Here is a 25,581-nt window from a genome sequence, read left to right as displayed (position 1 = left end):
ATGGATTAGAGAGATATAAACATTAAAAAAGTCTTAGAAGGAAATATAAATTCCTTGATAATCTGGAAATGGGGACACTTCCTAACCTGGACTCAAAATCCAAGAGAAATGTGTGGAAAACTAATGAAGTGTTTATATTCCAAAGATATAAAAAAATATTCAAGGAATACCAGTCTTTCTCAAACTTACAAAACTAGGCAAAGAGGGAGCACTTCCAAACTCATTTTACAAGAACAGCATTACCCTGATGATAAAACCAGACAAGAACACACGAGAAAATTATGGACCAATATCCCTAATGAACATCGATGTCAAATTCCTCAGTTTTAGCAAACCAAATTCAGTACATTAAAAGGATTACATACAATGATCAAATGGGATTTATTCCAAGGATGCAGGGATGGTTCAGCCTCTGTAAATCAACATGATATACCACATTAACAAAAAGGATAAAAATCCTATCTTCAATTGATGCACAAAAAGCCTTTGACAAAATTCAACATCCATTTATGATAAAAGCCCTCAACAAAATGGGTATAGAGGTAATGTACCTCAACATAATAAATGCTATATATGACAAGCCCACAGCTAACATCAATGTCAGCAGTGAAAAGCGGACATCTTTCCCAGTAAGATCAGGAATAAGACAAGAGAGCCTACTTTCCTCACTTTTACTCAACATAGTATTGGAGGGGTGCCTGGGTGGCTCAGTCGTTAAGTGTCTGCCTTCGGCTCAGGTCATGATCCCAAGGTCCTGTTCTCTCTCTCCCACTCCCCCTGCTTGTGTTCCCTCTCTCACTGTCTCTCTCCCCGTCAAAAAAAAAAAATCTTAAAGAAGAAAGCCAAAACAAAACATAGTATTGGAAGTTCTAGCCTCAGAAGTTAGGCAAAAAAAAAAAAAAAAAAAGTAAAATGCATCCAACTTGGAAAGGAAGTGGTAAAACTATTTGCAGATGACATGTTTTTATATATGAAAAACTGTAAAGACTCCACAAAAAAACTGTTAGAACTAGTCAAATTCAGTAAAAGTTGCAAGATACAAAGTTAATACACAGGAATTTGTTGTATTTCTGTATACTAGTGACAAGCTCTCAGAGAAATTAATACTCCCATTTATAACTGCATCACAAAGAATAAAATACCTAGGAATAAATTTAACCAAGGAGGTAAAAAACAAAAACAAAAAAACCTGTACACTGAAAACTGGAATACATTGAGAAAAGAAACTGAAGAATACACAAAGAAATGGAAAGACATGGATTGAAAGAATATTGTTAAAATATCTGTACTCCCCAAAGCAATCTACAGATTCAGTGAAATCCCTGTCAAAATCCCAATGGCATTTTTCACAAAAAAAAAGAGCAAATTTTTATGGAATCACAGAAGACCCTGAATAGCCAAAGCAATCTTAACAAAAAAAGCTGGAGGCATCACAATTCCTGATTTCAAACTATATTACAAAGCTATGGTATTAAAAGAGTATGGTATTGGCATATAAACAGATACAAACAGAATAGAGAGCCCAGAAATAAACCCACACATATATGATCAATTAATCTACAACAAAGGAATGAGGAATACACCATAGGGAAAGGCTTCTTCAATAAATGGTGCTGAGAAAACAACAGCCATTTGCAAAAGAAAGAAATGGGACCACTATCTTACACCATATACAAAAATTAACTCAGAATGGATTAAAGACATGTAGGACATGAAACCAAAAAACTTCTGGGAGAAAACATAGGTAGTAAGCCCTTTGACATCTGTCTTGACAATGATTTTTTTGATGTAACACTAAAAGCAAAGGCAACAAAAGCAAAAATAAGTGGGACTACATCAAACTAAAAAGCTTATGCACGGCAAAAGAAACCATCAGCAAAGTGAAAAGGCAGCTTATGAAACGGGAAAGAGTATTTGCAAATCACACATCTGATAAGGGTTAATGTCCAAAATATATAAAGAACTGTAACTCAATAGAAAAAAGATAGGCAGAGGATCTGAATGTACATTTTTCCAAAGATTACATATAGACTGTCAACAAGTACATGAAAAGGTGCTCAACATTACTAATCATCAGGGAACTACAAAACCACAACGAGCTGTCACCTCATACCTGTTAGAAATGGTTATTATATATATAAAAAAAAATGTTGGTGACAATGTGGAGAAAAGGGAACCCTTAGGTGCTGTTTGGTAGGAATGTAAAATGGTGCAACCAGTATGGTGAACAATATGGAGATTCCTCAAATTAAAAATAGAACTACCTTGTGATCCAGCAATTCCACTACTGGGTATTTATTCAAAGGAAGCAAAATCACTAACTTGAAAAGATACCTGTACCGCCACATTCATTGCCAGTATTTATTAATAGCCAAGACATATAAACAACCCCAGTGTCCATCAGTGGATGAATGCATAAAGAAAATATATATGTGTGCAATGGAATATAATTCAGCCACAATAAAGAAAATCCTGACATTTGTGCCATCATGGATAGACCTTGAGGACATTGTGCTACGTAAAATAAGTCAGAGAAAGATAAATACCCTATGATCTCTCTCACATGTGGAATCTAAGACAAAACACTGAATTCATGGATACAGAGAATGGATTGGTGGTTGCCAGAGGCAGAGGGTGGGGGAATGGGCCAAAGTGTGCAGGTAGTCAATAGATAAAAACTTCCAGTTACGAAATTAGTCTTAGAGATACAGTGTTCAGCATGGTGACTATAGCTAACAATGTATATTAGAAAGTTGCTAAGAGATTTTAATTGAAATCTAGTTGACGCAATTAGTTTGCGGCATACAGCATAGTGATTCAGCAAGGCTATATATTATGCTGTGCTCACCGGCAGCGTAGCCCCTCCATCTCCTTACAACGCTATTATAAGACCATTGACCGTGTTCCCTGTGCTGTACCTTTCATCCCCAGGACTTACTCATTCCATGCCTCCCTCTCCCCCCTTTACCCCTGAAAGAAATCTTACAAGTCTCCCATCACAAGAAAAAGGAAAAATTCGTAATTATGTGTGGTGATGCATGTTTATGAGACCTATTGTGATCATTCCACAGTATAGCGAAGAATTGTGTTGTGCATCTGAAACTAGTATGTCAATTATGTCTCTAAGGTGAAGGGCAGCCTAATGGAAAAATGGGCCAAAAATAGTAACAGTTCACAGGAAAAAGAGAAAAAATGGCTCTTAAACATATATATGTATGTATGTGTATATATATATGTGTATATATATGTGTATATATATACACATACATACATATATATATATATATATATAAAAAGTTCTATCTTCCTCAAAATAAAGCTACCTGATATACTCTAGCATTGTTCATGAGAGACTGGTAAAAATCCAGTTTGACAACATATTCTCTTGGTGAAGCTCTTCAGGGGAAAAAAAAAGCATTCATCAGTATAACTAGTAGGAATAAAAATGGTAGAATTCCTATGGAAGTATTGGCATATCTAGCAAAATTATATTCTTTAATGCAGCAATCCTATTTCTGGAATCTCCCCCAAAATAAGATTGTCCATTGCAACACTATTTGTAAAAGGCAAAGACTGGAAACAACCGAGATGTCTGTCAATACATCTGTACAGTGGACTGCTGGCGGGGGGGGGGAGGTGAGGGGAATAAAAGAAGGGTGTAGTTAAAGCAGGTGCAAAATAATGTACAGTATGCTAGCTCTTGTGTAAGAATGTGTATGCATTGTGTGTTTACACATACACGCTTATATTTTCAAGAAGATACAAAAGGATAAAAATATACATAGTTACCTGTATGGGATGGGAGGGAACCTGTGCTGGACAGAGAATAGACTCCTCTGGATGTACCTTGTTTTACAGCTTTTACTTTGCAGTCACTTAAAATGTTTTACAGAATTAAATCATGCAAAACAAACCGATCTAAAAATTGAGAGGATAAAAAAGGGAAGCAAATTAACACACTTACATGTCAAGTTGTAACATAACCAAACGGAAGAATTTTTTTCCAAGTGATTTTCATCAAACACAGTATTTCAGTTAGAAAACCCTAGTGGATCTGTTTTTGGTGACACAAAGAGCCAGAAAGAAATCTTAAATTTCTTTCACAGTCTGTGTTAGTAATATATTGACACTGTTAGTTTGAAACTGTTGTATGCATTGTAAATTAAAGCAAATAAATGTGTAAATGTAATCAGGAACTAAGGTTTTCAGTTTAAAGAGAAAGAGCGAAGAGTAAAAAAAAAAGTAGTGAAGCAAAAACTCCAGTCTCTATATGTGCAAAGAATTTTGCACAAACTCGTATTAACAAACCTTAGCCCGTAGCTTTTTTTTTTTTTTTTTTTTAATCATAAGTCCCTTTACTGTCAAGTCCTTAGTGGGATGAGTTCTATAATCTCTCGGTATCCATTTCCCTGAGTTTCCAGTATGTCAAAGTTTTGCTGAGGTATTCCTAAGGCTCTTTTCATCTTTAGCCATATTACTTTTCACACACAGCTTAACAGCTCTAATAACGCAGTTTATCTTTACAACCACTCTCCTCTACCTGGCTTTTTCCTTTCTTCCTTTCTGCTACATCTGAATTTTGGACACAGTGCTTTGTTACGGTATTTGTGTTCAGAATTATCAGTAAAATGTTGACACTGTTCCAGGTAATTTGTGCAATCTCATTGCATCTTGTAGGGCAGAATTTAAGGTGTTGTGGCAGAAGTATTTTAGGAGCAGTGATACAAGACCACCACTTAAATCACAATAAAGGCCTTGGCAGTGGAGTTGGTATATTCAACTCCTTTTGGTAATCCCAACCTCCCTTTCCTACACTGCAAATAATTTGTGTGTATGTGGGGTTTTTTTTAGATGGCTATTCATATGAAAAGGAAGCAATGGAAAATTGGATCAGCAAAAAGAAACGTACAAGTCCCATGACGAATCTCGTCCTTCCTTCAGTGGTACTGACACCAAACAGGACTCTGAAAATGGCCATCAGCCGATGGCTAGAGACACATCAAAAATAAAATTGTTTATATTGTTTATATTCTTCAGTGATCTCCTTTGAATGATTTAAAGGTAAATGTTAATATTATTAAAAGCAAAACAGGAGAAAAGTGATTTAGCTACCTATAAAAACTTTTTCTTTAAATCATATGGACTGGGGCGCCTGGGTGGCTCAGTCATTAAGCGTCTGCCTTCGGCTCAGGTCGTGATCCCAGGGTCCTGGGATCGAGCCCCACATCGGGCTCCCTGCACCGCGGGGAGGCCTGCTTCTCCCTCTCCTACTCCCCCTGCTTGTATTCCCTCTCTCACTATGTCTCTGTCAAATAAATAAAATCTTAAAAAAAAATAAAATAAAATAAAAAATAAATAAATAAATCATATGGACTAAGTAACATCTGACTTGTTTTCTATTTTTACTATAAAAGCCTTTTTGTATTAGTGAAAGAAATCTTAACCTGTAGAAAAATAAAGTTTCACTTTGAATTAAAATTGCAATGCTCAAATTCTTGCTCGATAAAGGTCATATTCTCATTACAACTAAAGATCAGAATAATCAAGAACCTAACATTGAAATCCTAGTTAATTAAAGCCATTAATTTGATAACTCTTTGGAATCCTTTTAAAGAGAATTTGTAGCAAAATCGTTTTATGACTAAATTGAGAAAACCTTTTTGAAATGTTTAATGAGCAATTTCGTTGGATTCTAAATTTGCAAGGTGGTAATGATTTTTCCCCACAGTCCAAACCTGTGTAGAAGTTAGATGGAATACATTATCATGAATATGTCAAGTTGGCTTTCTTGAAATACAGCAGCAAACCAGCCTCCTTTTAGAGTTCAGAATTCTTAAAGTTATCATATAACATTCTAAGCTAGGGTAACTATACATTTTTACACAAGAGATTGGTGTTTAATACAATACCCTGATAAGTGTTCCCTCAGCAGAAAACTTCAAGTTCACGAAGTTGAGGTGGTAGCAACTTTCCCTACCTGTCGTAAGCTGTGTCCCGGAACAGAAGGCACATTAGAACCCAGCTGTAAGAGCAGGCAGGGCCCAAGACTCTGTTCTTACCCCCCGCAAAACCCTCATTTTACTGTTCAAAAATTCAAAAACTCAGAAATGAGAGGGGAAAAGTGATGTAATTATGTATATAGTCTTTTTCTATATTTTACAAATTTACAGCTAATATGCGGTGTTCACAGAATTGTGCAAAGCCTAGCTATCACAAAAAGCTCCAAATAGCTTTTCTTTATAATTGGCTGCTTTGTAAAATTTCCATCCTCCTAATGGATTACCGAATTTTATTTCCTTTATGTACCTAGCTGGGATTTATAGTCAGATTCTACAAGAGGATTTTTTCATACCACCCATGCTTCTTACATGCAAGTGAGGACAAAAAAAAAAAAAAGGTTGGGAACACATTTTAGGTGTTTTTCCATTGTATTCTATAGAGAAAGTAGGTTAACATAATTTTAACAAAAGATTTTTTAAGTGACAGAGCCCACCATTGGGCCAAATATTTTTTGTTCTGATTGACAGACTTATTTTCCAAAGGAGGCAGACTTTTTTTTTTTTTTTTTTTTTTACATAAAAGTTATTAAAAATCGGGGCACCTGGGTGGCTCAGTCGGTTGAGCATCTGCCTTCGGCTCAGGTCATGATCCCAGGGTCCTGGGATGGAGCCCTGCATCAGGCCCCCTGCTCGGCGGGGAGCCTGCTTCTCCCTCTCTGCTGCTCCCCCTGCTTGTACACACTCTCTGTCAAAAATAAAATCTTAAAAAAAAAAAATTATTAAAAATCATTGACATCATTGATAGAAAACAAAATAAAAGATTGGTTATCTTTTAAATGTGTTAAAGGTGGCAATTTTCTCTTCTACGTTTCACCATCATAGTTTCTTACCCAAATGGTTGAAAACTGAGATGCCAATAATTTACTAAAGTGAAGTGCTTCTGTTTATGAATGCAAATAAATCCAAAGCCTGACAACTCCTCCTCCCCCCAGACACACAAGGAAACAAACCAAATCCAAAACCACCCCCAGGAAGAGACCCCACAAGACCCCTCCGCCATGCTCCCCAGGCCAAGCCCTTCACTGAGGATGACACGGGAGCGGTGTTCACCTGCCCGCAGCCCTGGCCTCAGCACTGACTAGTGACTTCCCAAAAAGACTTCTTTCCGGGCTAACTGGGCCAAATATCTTTACTAAGACTGTATCAAAATCCTAATGTAGTTTATAATAAATTCCAGGAGTCCCACTGGCAGTTTCATAGCCAAAGTCATCTAACAATTCTCTGTCAGCTAAGAACACTTTTCCGTCCCACCTGGTTTTTTGTTTTTAACCCCTAAGTTTAATATAGAGCTTTAAAGAAGGACTTTACTCAGCCTTACTAATAACAGTCATACCCAGACAGGAACCTGAAGGAGTCTTAGGGGATACCCCGGCCTAAGACTCCACCTCAGGGTTTTATCACAATACAACCCAGTTTGATGTTCACCTTCATTCCCACTGCTCTGAGACAGAAATATGTGGGGATAAAGACAAATGCCTCCTTTTAACTGAAAGATTATACAAATGTGAAGAACTCTCATAATCAACACAGTGTACGGTGTATTGCCAAAGTGTTTGAGAGTTACAGTACTAAACAGATCCTGCTGCCAGTAAAAACAGACACCAAGATTTCTGAAACAGGTAAGTACAGAATGCTCTTCCTCCTATTTCAGGCAAAAAGACTAATGTTAACCACTGAATATTCTGAGATATCATGAAGCTTTGCCCTTTTTCTGAAATTATTCAGTGAAATTAAATATGCATCTGGTAGTATTACTATAAAAATAGACCTTTCACTATTTCCTTTAGGGTAACAAGATCACCCAGGATTAAACCAAAGCAGATCACTGTCATCAGGACAGTCTCTACTTACCCACTGTTTCACTTAATACAAAACAAATTCTATTAATATTCTTTATTCCATATGGAAAAGTACAGTAGTTGTGCAGAAACAAAACTACATAACATAAGAGTAAGACTTCCACAAATATTAAAGAAAACAATGAACAATAAATAAGCCATAGTACTTACAGCAGAACTCATGGAAAGCCTATAAAAATGATAAAGCTGTACAAAGTACGCTTACACACTCAGGAACAAATGTTGAAGAATGACACCAGAAGACTTCCTATTCGTACAAAACCATAATGATGCTCACAAGAACTTCAAGACAACTATTCATTTTTAAAACATTCTGTAAATATAGAACTTCCTTCTCCCCAATTCTAGAAAATAAATTTCACATCCCAACATATAAAACAACTATACTCCCACCTCTTTGAAATTAGCATTTTCACATCCTCCAATAGCACACCATTTTCATATAAAAATACCTTTAAACCAAGGTTCATTGCTGTACCTTATCTTTACAAATGAATAATACATCAGTTTGGACTTAAGTAGCACCTCAAAGGTGTTCATATAAATGAGATAAAGTGCTGTTACCTGTATACTGTTAACATGCCATAGTAATACATCGTTCAGTGCAATAATCAGCATGAAGGAAGCTTACAAAGAACATGCAAATATATGAGATTTTTATGATTAACTACTTGAAATAGTTATATTTACAAGTCTGAATACAACTTGGCTATTTAATATATACAACATGTGACTATAAAGTCATGATTGTATAATGAAACAAAAGCAACAATCAACCATACCTTAACTATCCAAATTCAATAGTGTCCTTAAAGGACCTTGGAACGCCTCTCCCAGGAGTGCCCTATCATTGTTAAAAACAGTTTGGGAACCAGTTGAGAGCTAATTTACGTATCATAAAGAGTGCCGTATTCTTAGTATTTTAGCCTAAATCCAACTTTAGCCTAAAACCACCAATCGTGATTCCAAATGGCTTATGCTGTTTCCAAACATTAAAAACACCTTGAAGTGGAAATATAGTTCCAAAAAAGGTGCTATAAAAACATTTTTAATGAGAACCATAACATGGAACTAAATGTTTAATCCTCTTAAGGGAACTACTACGCAGAGAACAATACTTGGATGTTCTCGTATTTTGCTTAAAAACAAAAAAAAAAAACAAAAAAATCAGCTGTATAACATTTATAGTCACGCTTATGTTCAGCTAGAAACTTTTATATATTTATATATAAAAATTGGGATTTGACTCAATGGAACTGAAACCTGAAAATTCCACCTTTCCCAGAATACACCATCTGGATATTATGCCATGAGTTAGATCTATCACTAAACATTTACATTCTCTAAGAAATATTATGATTTTATCACATAGCAAAGGCTAGGGGAAAAGTGATAAAAACCAAACAATTTCATAAGAGAAGAGCACGAGTTAATGTCTTCTGGGCGGTCTTAAATGTTTAACTGAACAGGCATTAACTAATTATAGTTTTTAATTCTGGTTAGCATTTTTATTTATGGTGACTCCTAGCTATTTATCAAAGAAATTTTATCCCACATTTTAAATATATCAAGGGCATCTCAATCACCCCCAAGGAAAAAAGAAAAAAATACATGGCTAACAGGTAATTTGTCTCATGAAAAACCTTTTAATTAACACCAGAAGCCAGCACACTGTTTGCCCAATCCCACATACGGTTCTCTCTTAAGGCTCATACATTTGACTCTATGAAGGACCGCTTCGGTTTTGCTGAAGGAAGGTGACTCCTGTGGGCTTCGCTGCTGGCGTGAGGCCCCTGTTTAGAGATACTTTCCTGATACAGATGAGAAACAGCCTTAGCGATCCTGTTATCCTGACAGTGGACTGGAATCTGGCATTTCTTCTCTTCGAGCTCCTTCGCCTGTGCCGCACTGTGGACACTTCCCGCCAGGGTAGGAACAGAGCAGGTTTTGGCCTGGCTGGTATGCCCTCCTGCTTGTTTGAGAGGGGGCTTCTCCGAGTTCAAGGGCTGCAGGCCAGCTGCAGAAGATGCGTTTGTCAGGAGCCCCTCCGGCATCTGACAGTGCCAGGTACGGCTTGGAGGGTTGTTCTGCTGCTGGAACCTGGCAGTCTTATCCATGATGCCCATGAACGGAGTACTGCGCGGCCTGTGCTCAGCTGTCCCGCCCGGAACCGGGTTAACAACCTTGTCTTTGATGCGAACGTCCGGTCCCTGGACCTTGAAGCCATCGGAAAAACTGCTGCTCGAAGTCAAACTACTGGTGGAGCTTGACATCTTGATGCTGCCAGACGGAGAACCAGAAGAGCCCGAGCTGGCAAGGGAAGCTGGATGTCGGACGTCGCTGCAGCTCGCTGGCCCACCCTGGTTTAAAGGAGCGACGTCCACAGCGATGGGGGCATGAGACAGAAGTCTCTCTGAGGTTTTTATCTTGCTTGGTAAGGGACAGGCAGCGCCACCGTCGCTGTGCTGCAGCTGGACGCTGTGGCTGGGGCCCAGCCGCTCTCCGAAATGGCCAGAACCGGCCCCCACAGTCGAAGTACCTGTTCCCTCCAAACGCGGGATTCTGCCCCCCGAGGGAGCGGCCGCCGTCCCCCCGGGCAGAGGCCTCGGGGGAGGAGTCTGGGCAGAGACCTGCATTTTCGGGCCGCCGCCTCGCGCGCCTGGCTGCGCGGGCCCCAGATGTTGGCTGGTCTTCACGATCTGCGCCTGCCGCGTGGGCTGCAGCACCAGCCCCGGCGGAACCACGGCCTCCCTCAGGGCCTTACCGACCCCCGGCCTGTTCTGCGGGGACACCGGCCCGGCCGTGGACTGTAAGCCTTCCTGAAGGTTTCGGATGTACGGAGAGGGGACACATGCGGAGGGCTGAGGCCTGGGCGTCGGGGAAATGGACTCCTCCTGCGACGAAGTGTCTTCGTCTTCGGCCTCCTCAAGATGGAAGCGGTCGTTCAAGCCAGCGGTCGGGGCGTCCTCCTCGTTTTCCGAGTCGTTGGGCGCGGCTGGCAGCGGGCACTGCTGTTTTTGCTGCTGGCTCCTCTGCAGTTGCTTGCACTCCTCCTCCACACGGGCCAGGAGCCTCCTGATTTCCTGATTGGTGGGACAGAGCTTCACAGCTTCCCGCAGGTCAGCCCGGGCCGCCGCAAACTGCCTTTATGTCAGAACAGAAGGCGGAGTTACAAGCCGTGTAGGCACGCGCTCGGGACGTCGCTGTGCATAAGAGAGCTCTGCTAGCAAGAGCGGGAAGGCGGCCGAGGGCCTTTGCAACACTGGCGGGGGTGGGCAGGGCCCGGTCCGCACTGGCTTAGAGCTACTGGGCGGCGCGGGAGCGAATCCCGGCCCACACCTGCGCCGCCGTGCCAGGGCCCCGCTGTCTCTGCAAACCCCACCGGGCCGGGAGTGGGAACCGGCATAAGGCAGTGGGTGTCGGAATCCTCCTTCGCCACCGCCTCTCACCGCGTCCATCTCTAACCCACATGTCTTCCAGGCCTCTCCTCCCTTCCCCCACCTGCCTGCTCTCGTGTCTCTAGCTGGCACCTTCCCTGCGAGCACAGACTGATCGAGGCATTCTGTGTGGCAGCGAGTGGCAGCTGGGGCGCAGGGCAGGAACGGTTACTGGGATGTCAAGAGAAAACAAAAGTCTAGCCATTGCTAAGAATACCCGCTGCTGTGCCCCTTGGAAGCTAGGGATGAGAGGCATTTGAGTAATGCCTGTGAGTCAGCAACCCCCAAAGTCAACCAGCAGCTGTGATAGTGCAGAGACCCAAGAAGGCTTCTCTAGTCACAGACCGACCCCCAGACAGTACCTGCTATTTCTCTTCGCTCTTGCCCTGGCATAAAAGGCTTCATAGGACTTTGGTTTCAATTCGAGAGCCTTGGAAGCAAATTCTTCTGCCATGCCAAAGTCCTAGTGTCAACATTTAAATACATGAGTCAAGAGAAGCACTGAGACAGGATTACAGGCAGCTTCTTACTAGGAGTTTTGCTCTACAGGTTGGCAGAGAATTGGGACAGCTGGGGAGGTAAACGGCAAGGGAAGTTTTAGTTCTCTTGTTTTAAAGTAGGTAGACAGTTAAAGCTTATTAATATCTTAAGAGAAGAGTTCAGTAGAGAAACAAAAATTGGTGATTCCGGACTGAGAGAAGAGCGGTAGAAGCCATGCATCAGCAGGCAAGAGTGGACGGAAGCCAAGCAGCTGGTGGGGGGGCTCAGAGAGGGACAGAGACGCGGCCCACTGGAACAGCTCAGCTGCGGGGGGGAGGGCCTCAGGGAGGGGCAGAGACACCCCCCACTGGAACAGCTCAGCTGGGTGGGGGCCTCAAAGAGGGGCAGAGACACGGCCCACTGGAACAGCTAGGCGCCCCCTATGCGGTGGGGGGGGGGGGGGGGCACAGAAGTGAGGTCAATGGATTTGGTGGTGAGAAGATGAAGTTTAAAAAAAAAAAAAAAAGTAGGAGAAATAAGTACTGAAACAAGTCTATGAGTTACTAGTTACAAATTAACTATGAAGTAACTCCTACCAATTACAAGTTAACCAGTTACTGGTATACCCTCTGGGCAAACACAATAACCACTAGGCAGATTGGAACACACTCATGTTCAACTCAGTGGTACCCTTTCCTTCTGCGTCTGGGAAGGGCCGCCCATGACAACATTGGCAGCACCCAGTCAGGAAGGGACAGAGCGGCAGTCTGCTCGCCCTCATTGCTGAGGCAGAGGACAGTGCCCTCCAATGCGCTGTCTCAGGACCTTGGAGAGGCGGGGCGGGACAGTGACCACATGACGACCACCCAAAAGAAGCAGCTCCCCACACGCCAAGTTCACAGAGATGCGCGAACAAATCACACAGCAGACCCCCTGACTTGGTCTGTGCAGGGCTGGCCTTCAGCACGAGCCAACACTCTACTACTAAGACAGTAGACCAAGGGCCCACAGCTTACATTTGTTTTTCTTCGGCAGCGAGACAAATTGAGATAGAGGGAAACTCTTAGTTCATTGAATGGCCTCATGTCCTCTCCGAATCCTTCTCGGGGAAACTTCCTTAAGGCGTACTGGTACCTCTGGGCTGCCTCTTTCATCTTCCCTTTCTAGGAATCAAAAAGCACAGAAATTGATCCTTTTCCAGATGCTCCAAGATGAATAGGCTCCCACAACCTGAAGACCCTGGCAAGGTTCTCCCTCCACCACCGAAACCATCAGAGCACATGCGAGGCTCTGGCTGGCATGAACCGGCCTTGCTGTCCTCGGGCTTCTGCAGCCTCCAGCTCCGCGCAGTAAGACAGAAACTGGTTTTCTAGGAAGCGGTCTGTACGTTGCCAAATTGATAACTATCAATCTTAAAACATCAGATTATCCTGTTATATATATATATTTTTATTATTATTATTGAGAGAGAGAGAGCACCACGCACACGGGTTGGGGGGAGGGGGAGGGGGAAAGAATCTTAAGCAGGCTCCACACCCAGCTCAATGTGGGTCGATCTCAAGAGCCTGAGATCATGACCTGAGCTGAAATCAAGAGTCGGACACTTGCCCGACTGAGCCACCCAGGTGCCCCTCCATTACATATTTTTGAAAACCAGCTCAGAAATGATCCCTCATCCACAGATGTTTTAATGCTAAGTGTAACAGAAATCAGATGAAGAAACAATGCGGTTCTCAAGGCAAGTACAGTCTTGTGGTGAAGCCTAGAGCTTGCTGTAGAATCATAATTTTTCTTTGAAGAGGAACTAAAGTGTGGGCTTTAAAAATCGAACAGCGCTGCACGTCATTTTCAAGGCTAAAGAAATCCATTTGCTCAGTCACGGCGCAGCAGGTATGAAGTCTGTTGAAAATGGCTTGATATTTCTAACATAATTGCCTACCAAAATTCATATTAAAACCACTTCAAAGCCGCAACAACACACACTCTGAACTCCATTTCAAAAGGATTCCGAGCCAGGAACCCTGCTGGGTCGTGCTAGATGCCTATTTATTTGCCGTTATTAAAAAAGGAAAAGGGAAAAACTAAATGTAGCCGTGCAGCAGCCTCATGATAAAAGGATTAAAATGGTCATAATGCAGTTTTTTTTGTTTGTTTCTAAAACATTTAATTCTGTCTAATCACAGACCTGGAAAGAGCAGCGATCCACATAAATGGCCTAAAGCATCTATCTAAGCCAGGGGTGGGCCAACTACAGCTTCCGGGCCAAATCTGGCCTGCCACCCATTTTTACAAATACCGTCTGCCTGGGACACGGCCGCGCCCATATGCTCGTGTGTCACCTGCTGCTTTCGTGCCACCGCAGAGAAGCTGGGGAGCCGTGACAGAGACCACATGGCAAAGCCTAACATATTTACCGTCTGGCCCTTCACAGGAGGAGTCTGCTGACCTCCGGTCTAAGCTGAGGTCTTATTTTAGAAATTTTACTTTAAATTTTATTTAAAATTTTTACTTTTAAATTGCTAGTCTTTACATTTCCATTTCTAAGGGATAACGGGGAAAAAACTGAGTCGGTCTCCTGAGTAAGAGTATTCTATACATACACCTTGACTATCTTAAGTAAAAATATCTCTAGAAACCATTTCAAGTGGCAGAAGCGTATGGATATTAAAACTAAGATAATCAAGTCTTAGGAGACTTAATGATCCTCTTCTTCTGAAATGTCCCTGAGTGTCCCTTTCCTGCGTGTGTCACGACATGGTGTACTCAGGAATCTCCTGCCTGAAGCGCCTCTGCCTTCAGGCCAAGGCTTCAGGCCCTAAGTCACAGCCGCGAGGGCTGCTTCCGGCGTAACGGTTCTCCAACACGGAGACAGGCCTTCTGCCTCCAAGGCCCCGCTGTTAAGGCCCACAAGCCTGGGCCCGGGGCCCCGCAGCGTCTCCCAGCCCGGCCACCGGTGTCCCGCGCGCTGGCACGGTCCCGTCCACGCCAGCCTGGGAGGCTGCTCGCGGGCTGTCACATCCCAGAAAAGGGCGATAGCACTTACTTTGTACATCATGTTTCCTTCCTCCATCAATTTCTGTAGAAGTATAATCAAGATATCAGGTTTGGAAGTAGCCATCGCCCAGGCAGCATTTCCTGCAAAACAAAGACGGCATTCAGAGGCACGTCAGTGCTCAGGGAGGAAAGGAGGTCACGGCTTCTGGGGCTGCGCCGCAGCGAAGGTCACAGGCAGCAGCACGGCGTGTCCGGCAGCTTCCAGACAATGGGAGAATGAAGGGGACACAGGCTGGCCCCCGGGGAGCGGGTTTCCCTTTGAATCGACCTCACGCTGAGCAAAGCACCTGGGAGGGAGGCTGTCCCAGGTGCACCTGTTACTCGGATGAAAACAGAGTGCTGGGAAACCAAGGCATCAGAGCGGCCGTGCCCAACCACCCCCCTCCACCCCCCCATTCCAGTGGGGAATTTGGGGAAAATCAATTAAACACGGCTTCCGAATAATCTCCTTCGCTTCCTGCAGGGCGCACGTCGGCTGGCGAGTGAAGGCCTGCATTCTCAGCAGCCTCGGCACTGTGCCCGCCCAGGCAGGCTGGCTGCGGCCCCGCCGCCCTCTCCCCAGGCCCACGGCCCCGCGGCCCCCAGCCCCGCTCCTGAGCACATGCAGGGGAGGCAGCTTACGGAAGAGCAGGGTCGGGAGCCACGCCGCTCGGCCTCAAGCACGGACTCTGCCAAGCACTACGACCTGAGGGAAGCTATTTGCCCCCGCTGGGCCTTGGTTTCCTCCTCTGCAACACGATGGGGTTATCACTATCTACTTCGAGGGTAGGTGAGGATGAAAGAAGCTAAAACTAGAAACTGCTCAGAATAATTCCCGAGACGGCGGACTGCTTAATAACATCAGCTGACCTTCTCATCTTCGCCAGAGTCACCTCCTCACGGCCGCCGCTGGTCAAAGGTCTGGCAGACTAAACTACAAGAGCCCTGTTCCGGCTGCCCCGCACCCACACATTCTGAGTGGCGGGTCATGTTCCAGCCAGCCACACGGAAGAGGCTCTCCCTACTGAGGCCCCTCGGCCCCTTAAGTGTCCTCAGGTGACCCCCCCCCATCCTGTTTCCCGTTTCCTGTGACCTTTCCTTCACAGAAACTGCTGGGGCTTACCCGATGGATGAGGACAACTCCAGAACAGTGGTTCTTCAAACGCAGCTGCTCAGCAGAGCACCTGTGAGCTTTCTTAACCACGATGCCCAGCCTCCCCCCCCAGAGGTGAATGGAATGGCTCCCCACCATGGCTCCTGGGCATCCCTAATGCCCTCAATTCTAGACTGTTCTTCAACACTGGTTGCTGCTCTCTACCCACACGGCAGTGATAACGTTATGAGCTACTGAAGCATTTTGGATAACTGTGATTAAATGAGCCTTATAGAGGAAGGGAAAAAAATCTCTAAGCACCTGACATCTTACTTTTTAATCTGGGAGCAGGGAAATCTCTACGGTCCCTGACATACTCTAGAATCTGAAGCTCACCTCCCTCCCCTGCTGCTGAAACGAGGTGTTTACTGACCTAATTTGGCTCCTTTTCTCAGCAGTGTAACCACTACGGATGTGTTTCGACAACCAATGGCTCTGTCCAAGGGGCGCATGCCACTGTGGTCCACGTGCTCGATCACGGCTCCCTTGTCAACCAGATACAGCACCTGTGGCGGGAAAGACAGAGCTCTGAGGAGTGGTCGGTGGCAAGAGCGCCGCACCCCACCCGCCCCTGCCTCCTGGGGAGCAGATGGCAGTCTTAGCTTTACTGTGATCTTCCCTACCTCTGGCCATTAAGGATCCTAATGGAAATGAAGCGGACGGGAAACAGAGGAGCTGCCATCCATGGCTAAAACCCAGTCTGCTATCAGCAACGAGGAAGGCGGGTGAACATTCCCAGGGAGGGACACATTACGTGCGTGCACCCATATACCGCAGAGGAGTATGTGCACATCCACTTCCCCTGCCACAGAGATGGCCACAGTCCTCTTTTCATCTGATTTCTTAGGAGGCAGACGTCTGCAACAGCTCCAATGTGCTGGCAGCCTACAGCAATGGGTACCTCAGAAACACTCAGATCCACACTGCCTGGGGACAGCAAGCTGGAGAAGCTTGAGGTCAAATAAACCCAATTACAACTCACTTTAAGGCTTAGGAAAGAGACTCAAATATTGGGAATGTAAAGGCTCAAGTTTTGAGACCATGGTACCTAGATGGATGTGGCATGACAGCAGTCACTTGGACATGAAGAGAGCACAGAGAAAAAAACCACTTTGGCTACTCAAAGTGTTCTACTCACTAGAAGTCTGTAGCCAGCTTAGATTTTCATGTGAATCTGATAGTCCACCAGCTGCTCAAAATGGCACTGGATTAATTTCCATAATATATAAAGAGCTTCTACAACTCAACAACAAAAAACCCAAATAATCCAATTTTAAAACAGGCAAAGGACATGAATAAACATTTCTCTAAAGAGGATATACAAATGGCCACCGAGCGTATGAGAAAATGCTCAACACCACTAATCATTGGGGAAATGCAAATGAAAACCACAAGCTATCACCTCATACCATTAGGATGGCTGCTATTAAAAGAAAAAGAAAGAAAACAGAAAATTTTAAGTGTTGGAGAGGATGTGAAGAAACAGGAGCCCTTGTGCATTGTGGATGGGAATGTAAACTGGTGTGATCACTCTAGACAGTATGGAGTTTCCTCAAAAAATTAAAAACAGGACTATAGTTGGATCCAGCCATCCCACTTGTGGGTACATATCCCAAAGAACACAGATAGATCTGGAAGAATTTACGGGATCTTGAAGAGATATTTGCACACAGCCAAGAGCTGGAAGCAACCCAAGTGTTCATGGACAGATGAACTGATTAACACAATGTGGCAGAGCCACATGATGGAATGTTATTCAGCCTTAAAAAGGAAGGAAATCCTGTTACAGGCTACAACATGGATGAACCCTGAAGACACGATGCTTAGTGAAAGAAGCCAGTCACTAAAGGACAACTATTCTAGGACTCCGTGTAGATGAGGTACTAGAGTAGTCAATTCACGGAGACAAAAGCAGAATGGTGGCTGCCCAGGGCTACAGGAGGAGAGAACCGAGGCCTTGCTGAGTGGGTACAGAGTTTTAGGGTTACGGGGTAAAGTGTGGATGTCAGCTGTACAGTCATGTGAAGTGTACGTAACACTACTGAACTCTTTGCTTAGAAATGGTTAAGATGGTAAATTTTATGTTGTGGGTTTTTAAATCACAATTAAAAAAAATTACACTAGAATGCTAAGCTCCTTCATGCTTCCCTAATATACTGATAAACTAGGATCTGGTAACGTGACATAAGCTGAAACATAAAAGTACGGATATGGGAAGTGTAGTTACACAGCTGTTTTTGAAAATCGACATTAAGTACAATTTACACCGTCCAGGAAATCAAGACCGTTGAACGCCAACATCACTGCCTCCTAAAAGCATCAAGGCAAGACGTGCAGAGTGAGGACAGCTTCTGTTCCAAGCTCCTTTGCTTCCAGCAAACCAGGATCTGTCTCTCTGGCTAATCTGCACGTGACACATATTTAATTTTTCAAAAGCGGTAACTCTCAAGGAGCCAAACATTCCTTTAACATTAAACCTGCTCAGTGCCTGGGATGCGGAACCTGACAAAGACATGGTTTCTGCCCTGAAAGACATTTTGCAGTTCTTAGCTTACTAATGTTTTGTCCTTTCTTATCTCCGTTAGACTTAGGCATCTGGCAAAGAGATTAAAAGATAATGCCCTAAGAATTTTATATTATTTCTAGACAATGGCACACCCATTTAAAAACAAACAAGATAATTATCTGATTAGTAATTTCTCATATACATAAAAAAGCAATTTTGAAATGCTCTGTACAGGAATTCTATTTATATGGGTTACTAAGAAGAAAATAAAACTACATATGCATGTGTGTATACATATTCAATTATGCGTCTGCCGAAGACGCAGTTTGTAATTGTGTATTTTGAAGGTTTTAAGAGTCTATTAAAATCTTTACTCAAGTTCTGGAACAGACTGCATGTCACAGAATAAAAGTGAAAACTCCCCCACAGCACTCCCATACATGCTGACCACACGCAGACACGGCCTCCCACACACTCGGGGAATGGTTCGACTCCGGGAACGGGTTTCTCCGCGGCGCAGGCCCAGGTGCAGGTGGACAGCGCGACCACCTGCGGGTACGTACGGTCTCTGCGTCGCCGTAGAAGGCGGCCAGGTCCAAGGGAGTGCGGCCGTTCTTGTCCGTCTGGTCTATCTCGGCTCCTTCCTCAACCAGAAACTGGACCACTGCTCTGTGACCTTTCAGACAAGCCCAGCTTAACGCCGACAGACCCTCTTTGTCCAGAGAAGAAAGGGCAGCACCTGCAAGAACAGTGCATTCAAAGAACATGAACTCGGTAAGACAGAGCCCAGAAGCAAACGGATTCACATCTGCAAACACCTGCGCTCACGCGCAGCAATCAAGCCTCTGACATCTGAAGCTGGCAAAGTGATCGCCGCAGTTGAAGCCGAGTAATGGGTATGGTACGACATGAACTGCCCATTCTTTCTACTTATGTGTAAATCAGAAAATGCCCGTAACAAAAAGACTTCTCAAACTTGAATCAGAAAGTACTGTCAGCGGGTCTGCCAAAGCTCTTTGCTTTGTCCTTCCGAAAGAAACCTCCGCGGGGGCTCCCACGCTGCTACCTTTGGAAAGGAGAAATTCCACGGTGCTCAAGTGTCCTTCACAAGCGGCCACCATGAGGGGCGTCCGGCCCTGCTTGTCACTTAGGCTCACATCACAGCCGCGGTCCAAAAGCAATCTAACGATCTGAAAGAAACACTTGGAATTACAATCTCCCTGCTCCATTTCAGATCTTGTGCTCTCTACCCAGGCAGATTTTTCTACACTTAAAAGTAGCAAAGGATTCTCTTCTTCAAATGCCTAAGTTGTGTGATTTGTGAGGCCTGTGAAATCTTTCCACTGGATTCCTTTGAACAGAATCTTCTTGCAAATATATACTCTTTTTTTGACACGTCCAATTCATTATTATACCTATAAAACATGCACGGGGTGCCTGGGTGGCTCCGTCGGTTAAGCATCTGCCCTCGACTCGGGTCATGATCCCAGGGTCCTGGGATCGAGCTCCACATTGGGCTCCCTGCTCTGCAATAAGCCTGCTTCTCCCTCTCCCACTCCCCCTGCTTGTGTTCCCTCTCTGTCTCTGTCAAATAAATGAATAAAACCTTTTAAAAAATAAAAAAAAATAAAATAAAACATGCACATACAAGGCATAAACAGTAACGTGGAAAAGGGGAGATACCAATTGCAATCAGGCAATGACCAGACAGCCACAACAGAGCATATGGGAGAACTAAAGGAGAGGACAAAGGTTATGGGCCCCATGGTGGAGGTGCAGCTACACTCTGGAAGGAGGACACAGACTGCAGGAAAGCGTTCACCCACCACACCCCCAAGCAATCTGCTTTTCTAGCCCTCGGGGGCTTAGTGGATGGTTTGACCTTCACAGCAGGCAATTTTTAGCAAAGCTTCCTGGAAGAGATTCCCAGCCTCAGAACCGTGCCTTCAACCAGTGCATGGTGGTAAGGCTGGGGAACAAAAACAAAAAACCAGAGAGGCTTCTCTTAACAACTACCATCCCAGCGGGAGGGCCTTTATATAGGGGGTGGGCCAGAGTCTCCCTCCCTCTGGCCCAGTATTTGTTATATGGCCACAGCAACAAGAGGTGGCATATTCCCGATGCTTCCCTGTTCCTGATACACTGATACATGCTTTCCAAACCTCCCCACGATTTAGGAAAACTGAGACGCAGAGAGAGAGGATTAGTTAGGGCAGCACAGAGAAGTTGTGAGGATAACAGGGAGCAGATAGTACAAGTCCAGCTTTTGGAAATGGAACTTTTTGAAAAGCCAAAATCTTGGTGGGGAGCACTTGCAGTTCCTAACAAGGGGACTAGCAAGAAGGAGTGACACGATTCCATGATGTAAACTTGGATCTAGAAAATTCTTCCTATAATGGACATGGTAAGATCCATTTGTTTGCAGCTTGTGTGTAACCGGATGCCAGGCATGGCGTTGGTCCATGGCCGCTGCTTCCAAAATGAATAAACGACCGAACTGCTGTTCTCAAGGATCCGCTGCTCCCTTGAATTAAGGTAACAACAGGTCACTCCTAGTAAAAGAAACCAGCCTGATGGGGCAACCGGGTGGCACAGTCGGTTAAGGGGTTTTGGTTCAGGTCATGATCTCGGGGTCCTGGGATCGAGCCCCACATCGAGCTCTGCGCTCAGCAGCAGGGAGTCTGCTTGAGATTCTCTCTCCTCCCTCTGCCCCTCATGCTTGTGTTCTCTAATAAATAAGTAAATCTTTAAAAAGAAAAGAAAAGAAAAGAAAGAAACCAGCCTAAATCACAGTGCTGGACCAGAGAGAAAATGTTTCCTTTTCTAAAGAGCACAACAAAACCACTCGTCTTCCAAGTGTGTTGGACGAATGGGTGACACCATCACGATAACAGCTGTGTCACAGCAAGTCTCCTGTTATGGTAACAGGGTGCACCCACTCCCCGTTTCCTCGCTGGGTCTCCCCCGCCCCAGACTAGCTCCTGGTTACCAGCCTACGAGGGCGGACTGTGCTTGCCTGTCAAACGTTTGTGGTTATTGAGGAGAACTGACAGCACAAGCAGAAGCCAAGTACATGAAAAAGACAGGGCTCAGCGGAGCCGCACGTGGCCCCAGGGGAGAGACGGGCCACAGTGAACTCCACCCCACCCGTGGCTTCTGCAGCCTTCGCGGGCCCACCAGGTACCTGCCAATGCCCCTGGCGTGCTGCACAGAACAAAGGTGGGACCCCTCTCCTGTTAGTCCGAGACACCACAGCTCCGTGCTCCAGCAGCAGCTCGCAGACCTCCAGCTTGCCTCTTCCTGCAGCGGCAGTCAGGGCTAGAGGAGGGTCACAGGGGAGGGGGAGTCTGTTAGTGTGCAGGGGTAAAGCGGCCACGAGGCCTCGCATCACCCTCCCACCGACAGGAAGGCGCCTATGCGTCCTCCCCTGCCCCCCTGAACCCGGCTGGGCTCTGTGATAGCTTTGACCAACAGAACACAGAAAAAATGACGACATGCCAGTGTCTGGGCCAGGTCCTGAGATGGGCAACGCCTGCTTCTCCTCGGAACACTCCTTCTTGGAACCCAGCCGACATGGTGGGAGGAAGCCTGAGCAGCCCTGCGGTGACACCCACAGGGAGAGGAATCCAGGCCTGTGGGTGGTGGACAGTCCCAGGAGACAGCAGCAACAATCCGGCAAGCATGTGCGTGCGCTGTCCTGGTAGCAGATCCCCAGAGTCTAGCCACACCAGGTAAAGCAGGCGAGCAGACGTGAGCCATCCCTACCAAGCCCAGTCCACACTGTAGGTTCAGGAGCCACTAGACTTTTGTTTTATTGCTTTATTTTGCTTTTTAGGGTTTTTGTTTGTTTTCTCCCCACAGCAAGAGATACCCAGAATACGGTGCAACACACACACAGAGATCAGTACTTTATCCAGTTCAGCCTCTTCCCTTAAAGGCATAAATTTCAATCAACAAGGACTAGTAATTACTGAGAGAGTCAAGGGCATATCAAGTCGCTCCTGTCTTTATGGAGCTGAGAATCTCTGTAACCAGCCAAGATGCTGGATTAAGAATGTCAAGAAAGCAAGCAAAGGGGATCAGATTGTAGGGGGTCTTGAGTGCTCAGGCGAACAGCCCAGAGAGAATCTGAGCAGTGAGTGGCCTGCTGGTAGCAGTGGTGTTCGGGGGAGGTCAGCCAAGGACAAAACAAAAACAGTATGGAAGGAAAGAGAATACATCGAAAAGGTTCTCATGAGGCCCCCACATCAGTGACTGTGCCCCTCACCCCCCAGGTCGTGATTCCTGACGGGGCGTGGTAAAAAGAGGGGTTCAGTTAGAAGAGGGCCCTCTGCTATGCCTCGTGAATCATCGTCTAGAGGAGAGGACAGTCGTCGATTCTGGGGACAATCCCAGGCCAGGACGACAAGCTTCAGTGAGGGAAGGACAGGAAGGGGCTGTGGTGGGACAGTGAGGCCGCAGGAGGGAGCATCTACAAGAGGAAGGAGAGGCTCTATTCCTGCTGCCGGCCTGGGACAACTCTGTTTTTAAATACAGCCTCACACGGACACATTTCCAGCTTCCAGAGTAGATCAAGTGTTCCTACAAATCAGTAAGACATCTCAGGATGAAAATCAGGAAAACACGGGACTAGGCCCTTTGCAAAAGGTAAAGTCCAAATGCCAATGACCTCATGAGAAGTACCCAGCCTCAGGAGCAATCCAACTAATCGAGAAATGGACACACTCTCACACCGCTGGTTGAAGACCTACCTATTCCGTCACACAGCAGCCCCACCTGGAGACACGTGCCTAGGGACGCCCCGTTAGCATACTGAGGGACGTCCTCAGAGCAGCCGCAAACTGGAAGCCACCGCATGGCCGTCAGTGGTGGGATGCATCGACAAATGATGGTCCAGTCCACCAGGGGAACATCACACAGCAACGACAAATGATATGCAGCTGAAGGCACACAACGCACTGGCCAGTCTCACCAGCTTGTTGCAGTTCCAAGAAACAATACGCAAAAGAACACGCAGGGCGACGTGGTCCTACGGCGTGCAGAAACAGAGCCCCACCACAGTAGTGCACCCCCTTTCAGAGGGCGTGTGGGTGGCTCAGCTGTGGACCCCAGGGTCTGTGCCCTGCTCTCCTGGGCCCACGAGAGTCAAGCCTAGGGGAGCCAAGTGCTCACAAGCCCTGCCTCCACACGCACATCTCCGTCCCTCTGTCCTCCTCAGACCCCGCTCAGGACAGCCAGCCAGCCTGGCCACAGTTCAGACCCCAGGAGCCACACACGCCCCAGGATGTAAACCTGACGTCTGAGCCTGCTCTCCCTGTGACAAAGAGCAGTTCCTCCGAGAAACAGCGACGTCCCCTTGGGCCGTCCCCGGGGACACAGTGCAGCGGGCTGGTGACTTCACCTCTTCACACAGAGGTGCTCCGCGCCCGTCCCAGGGACCTCACATGCCGGGGAAGTGAGGAAGGCGGCAGGACTCGTGAGCCAATGTGCCAGGCTGTCCTACCCTCAGGGCCCTGAGGATGTGAAGGTCAAGCTGAGGAAGATGGCGGGGAGAGCAAGCCCTGGCTCTCCTTCCAAACGGGAGTGAGCCCTCACCTCGCTCCTGGCCCAAGTCCCCGAGGCAGGGAATGCATCACCAGAACAGCTTGTCACTGGGCCATCTCAATAATGCTTTCCTGTCACTGGTCAGAGAATTCCTTACGACTACAAAAAGAGCCACATTTAACAACAGCTGCCGTCTGCATCGCTGACTTTCTCAGGATGGAGATGGGAGTGGAAGGTACCGCGCGGTCTCGAATGCTGGTGCCATTCCTACGTGTGTTACACAAAGAGGCTCACTGCCACTCATCATACAGTGAAACTTGTAAGTAAATTACCAACAAATACCAGAAACAGAACAGTACTTAAATCAGTTTTATAGGCTAACGTACAGGGGTAGAGCTGGGGGTTCCCATACGCAGAATGTTTGAAAACCAGTGGCGGAGGTGATCCTGTCTGTATTACGCAGTCTAAGCTAGTGGGTCCTGGGCCCGGCGGTCCCAGGCACACCTGGCACAGTCCGTTCCTGCCGTGACGTTAGTGTTAACGACTGCTTAAGAACATGAGCACGTGTTTATGTGCGTCACCTGGAGGGATCGGACACGATCTGGACAACGAGCCACCCCCTGGGCCCCCTGCTCCTCCTCACCCCTCCTCTGGCTGCAGCGGCCCACAACAGGAACAGCACGAACGAACCCGCATGCATGCCCCAGGCGGGGCCACGGCTGGGAAAGAGCACACTCGGGGGCCCTGGCGCTGGAGGAGGTCCGAAGCAGCGCACTCACAGGCAGTTATCTTGTATTTGGTTAACAAGCTCCATCCCTATTGTAAACGGGGCCTTTGGGTCGGGATGTCTGGCGCCGCTGCTACTGAATTTTTGCGACAGCAGCAGGGCAGACACGACAGCCCGGCACTAGAAACAGGGCCGCATGCTCTACGCAGGGGCCAGAGAAGCCCGAAGCCTGAGCTGTGAGCAGCGGCCGTGAGTGCCACCCCGGGCCTGGCCATGGGCTGGCCTCCCTTCTCTTCCTCTGCAGCCAGACTGCTGCGTGTTCACTGAGCAACCTCCTTCTGAGATGAGAAAGCACCGAGGAGCACAGGCTGAAAGAGAGGGTCGGCCGAGTCAGCTCAGGCCTACCACGGCCCGCGTTCTGCGCCCACAGTCCCAACGACATGCTCTCGTTTTCCAGTGATGCAGACCAGCAGGACCTGCGTGTCCCCTTCTCTACTCAGAGCAAACAGTTTTGGCCTCATCCCTCAAAACCCCTGAGGCTAGCTAGAGTGCACCTCAAGCTCCAGCAGCCGCAGACTGAAGGACCCCGTCTTCGGAAACAAGCAAGACTGAAGAATAGTCCACCACAGGCTTAAAGAAACACCATCAGGCAAGACCCTGCTCAGGCATGCTGGCTATGCTGCTGGAAAGGCTGACCTCCGAGCTGACCACAACTCGGATGAGGGTCAGCGCACTCGGTCTGGCCAGAGAAAGGAAGGGGGGAGGGCAGGAGCTGCGGGCGCC

At 46.2% G+C, this 25,581-nt stretch overlaps 2 protein-coding genes across 5 annotated transcripts in view; one reads left to right on the top strand and one right to left on the bottom strand.

Annotated features, from left to right (window-relative positions):
* WDSUB1 (WD repeat, sterile alpha motif and U-box domain containing 1) overlaps positions 1 to 5,193 on the top strand; it is a 54,626-nt gene extending 49,433 nt beyond the window's left edge. For all 4 annotated transcript variants that reach the window (XM_021703104.2, XM_021703105.2, XM_044913305.1 and 1 more), the window contains one exon: positions 4,852 to 5,193. In XM_021703104.2, coding sequence (XP_021558779.1) covers positions 4,852 to 5,009 — 158 coding nt within the window. In that variant the 3' untranslated portion in view covers positions 5,010 to 5,193. The remainder of the gene's footprint in view (positions 1 to 4,851) is intronic.
* Positions 5,194 to 7,956: 2,763 nt separating this feature from the next.
* Positions 7,957 to 25,581, bottom strand: part of TANC1 (tetratricopeptide repeat, ankyrin repeat and coiled-coil containing 1) — a 153,271-nt gene continuing 135,646 nt past the window's right edge. The window contains exons 18-25 of the mRNA XM_021703271.2: positions 21,712 to 21,845; positions 19,594 to 19,717; positions 19,091 to 19,266; positions 16,395 to 16,527; positions 14,879 to 14,970; positions 12,852 to 12,998; positions 11,718 to 11,818; positions 7,957 to 11,062 (exon numbers count right to left, since the gene is read on the bottom strand). Coding sequence (XP_021558946.2) covers positions 9,628 to 11,062; positions 11,718 to 11,818; positions 12,852 to 12,998; positions 14,879 to 14,970; positions 16,395 to 16,527; positions 19,091 to 19,266; positions 19,594 to 19,717; positions 21,712 to 21,845 — 2,342 coding nt within the window. The 3' untranslated portion in view covers positions 7,957 to 9,627. The remainder of the gene's footprint in view (positions 11,063 to 11,717; positions 11,819 to 12,851; positions 12,999 to 14,878; positions 14,971 to 16,394; positions 16,528 to 19,090; positions 19,267 to 19,593; positions 19,718 to 21,711; positions 21,846 to 25,581) is intronic.

This window comes from Neomonachus schauinslandi, chromosome 3 (genome assembly GCF_002201575.2).
Source record: "Neomonachus schauinslandi chromosome 3, ASM220157v2, whole genome shotgun sequence".
NCBI lineage: Eukaryota > Metazoa > Chordata > Mammalia > Carnivora > Phocidae > Neomonachus > Neomonachus schauinslandi.
The sequence above is the reverse complement of the archived record's forward strand: the minus strand, read 5'-3'. Positions and strand labels throughout refer to the sequence as shown.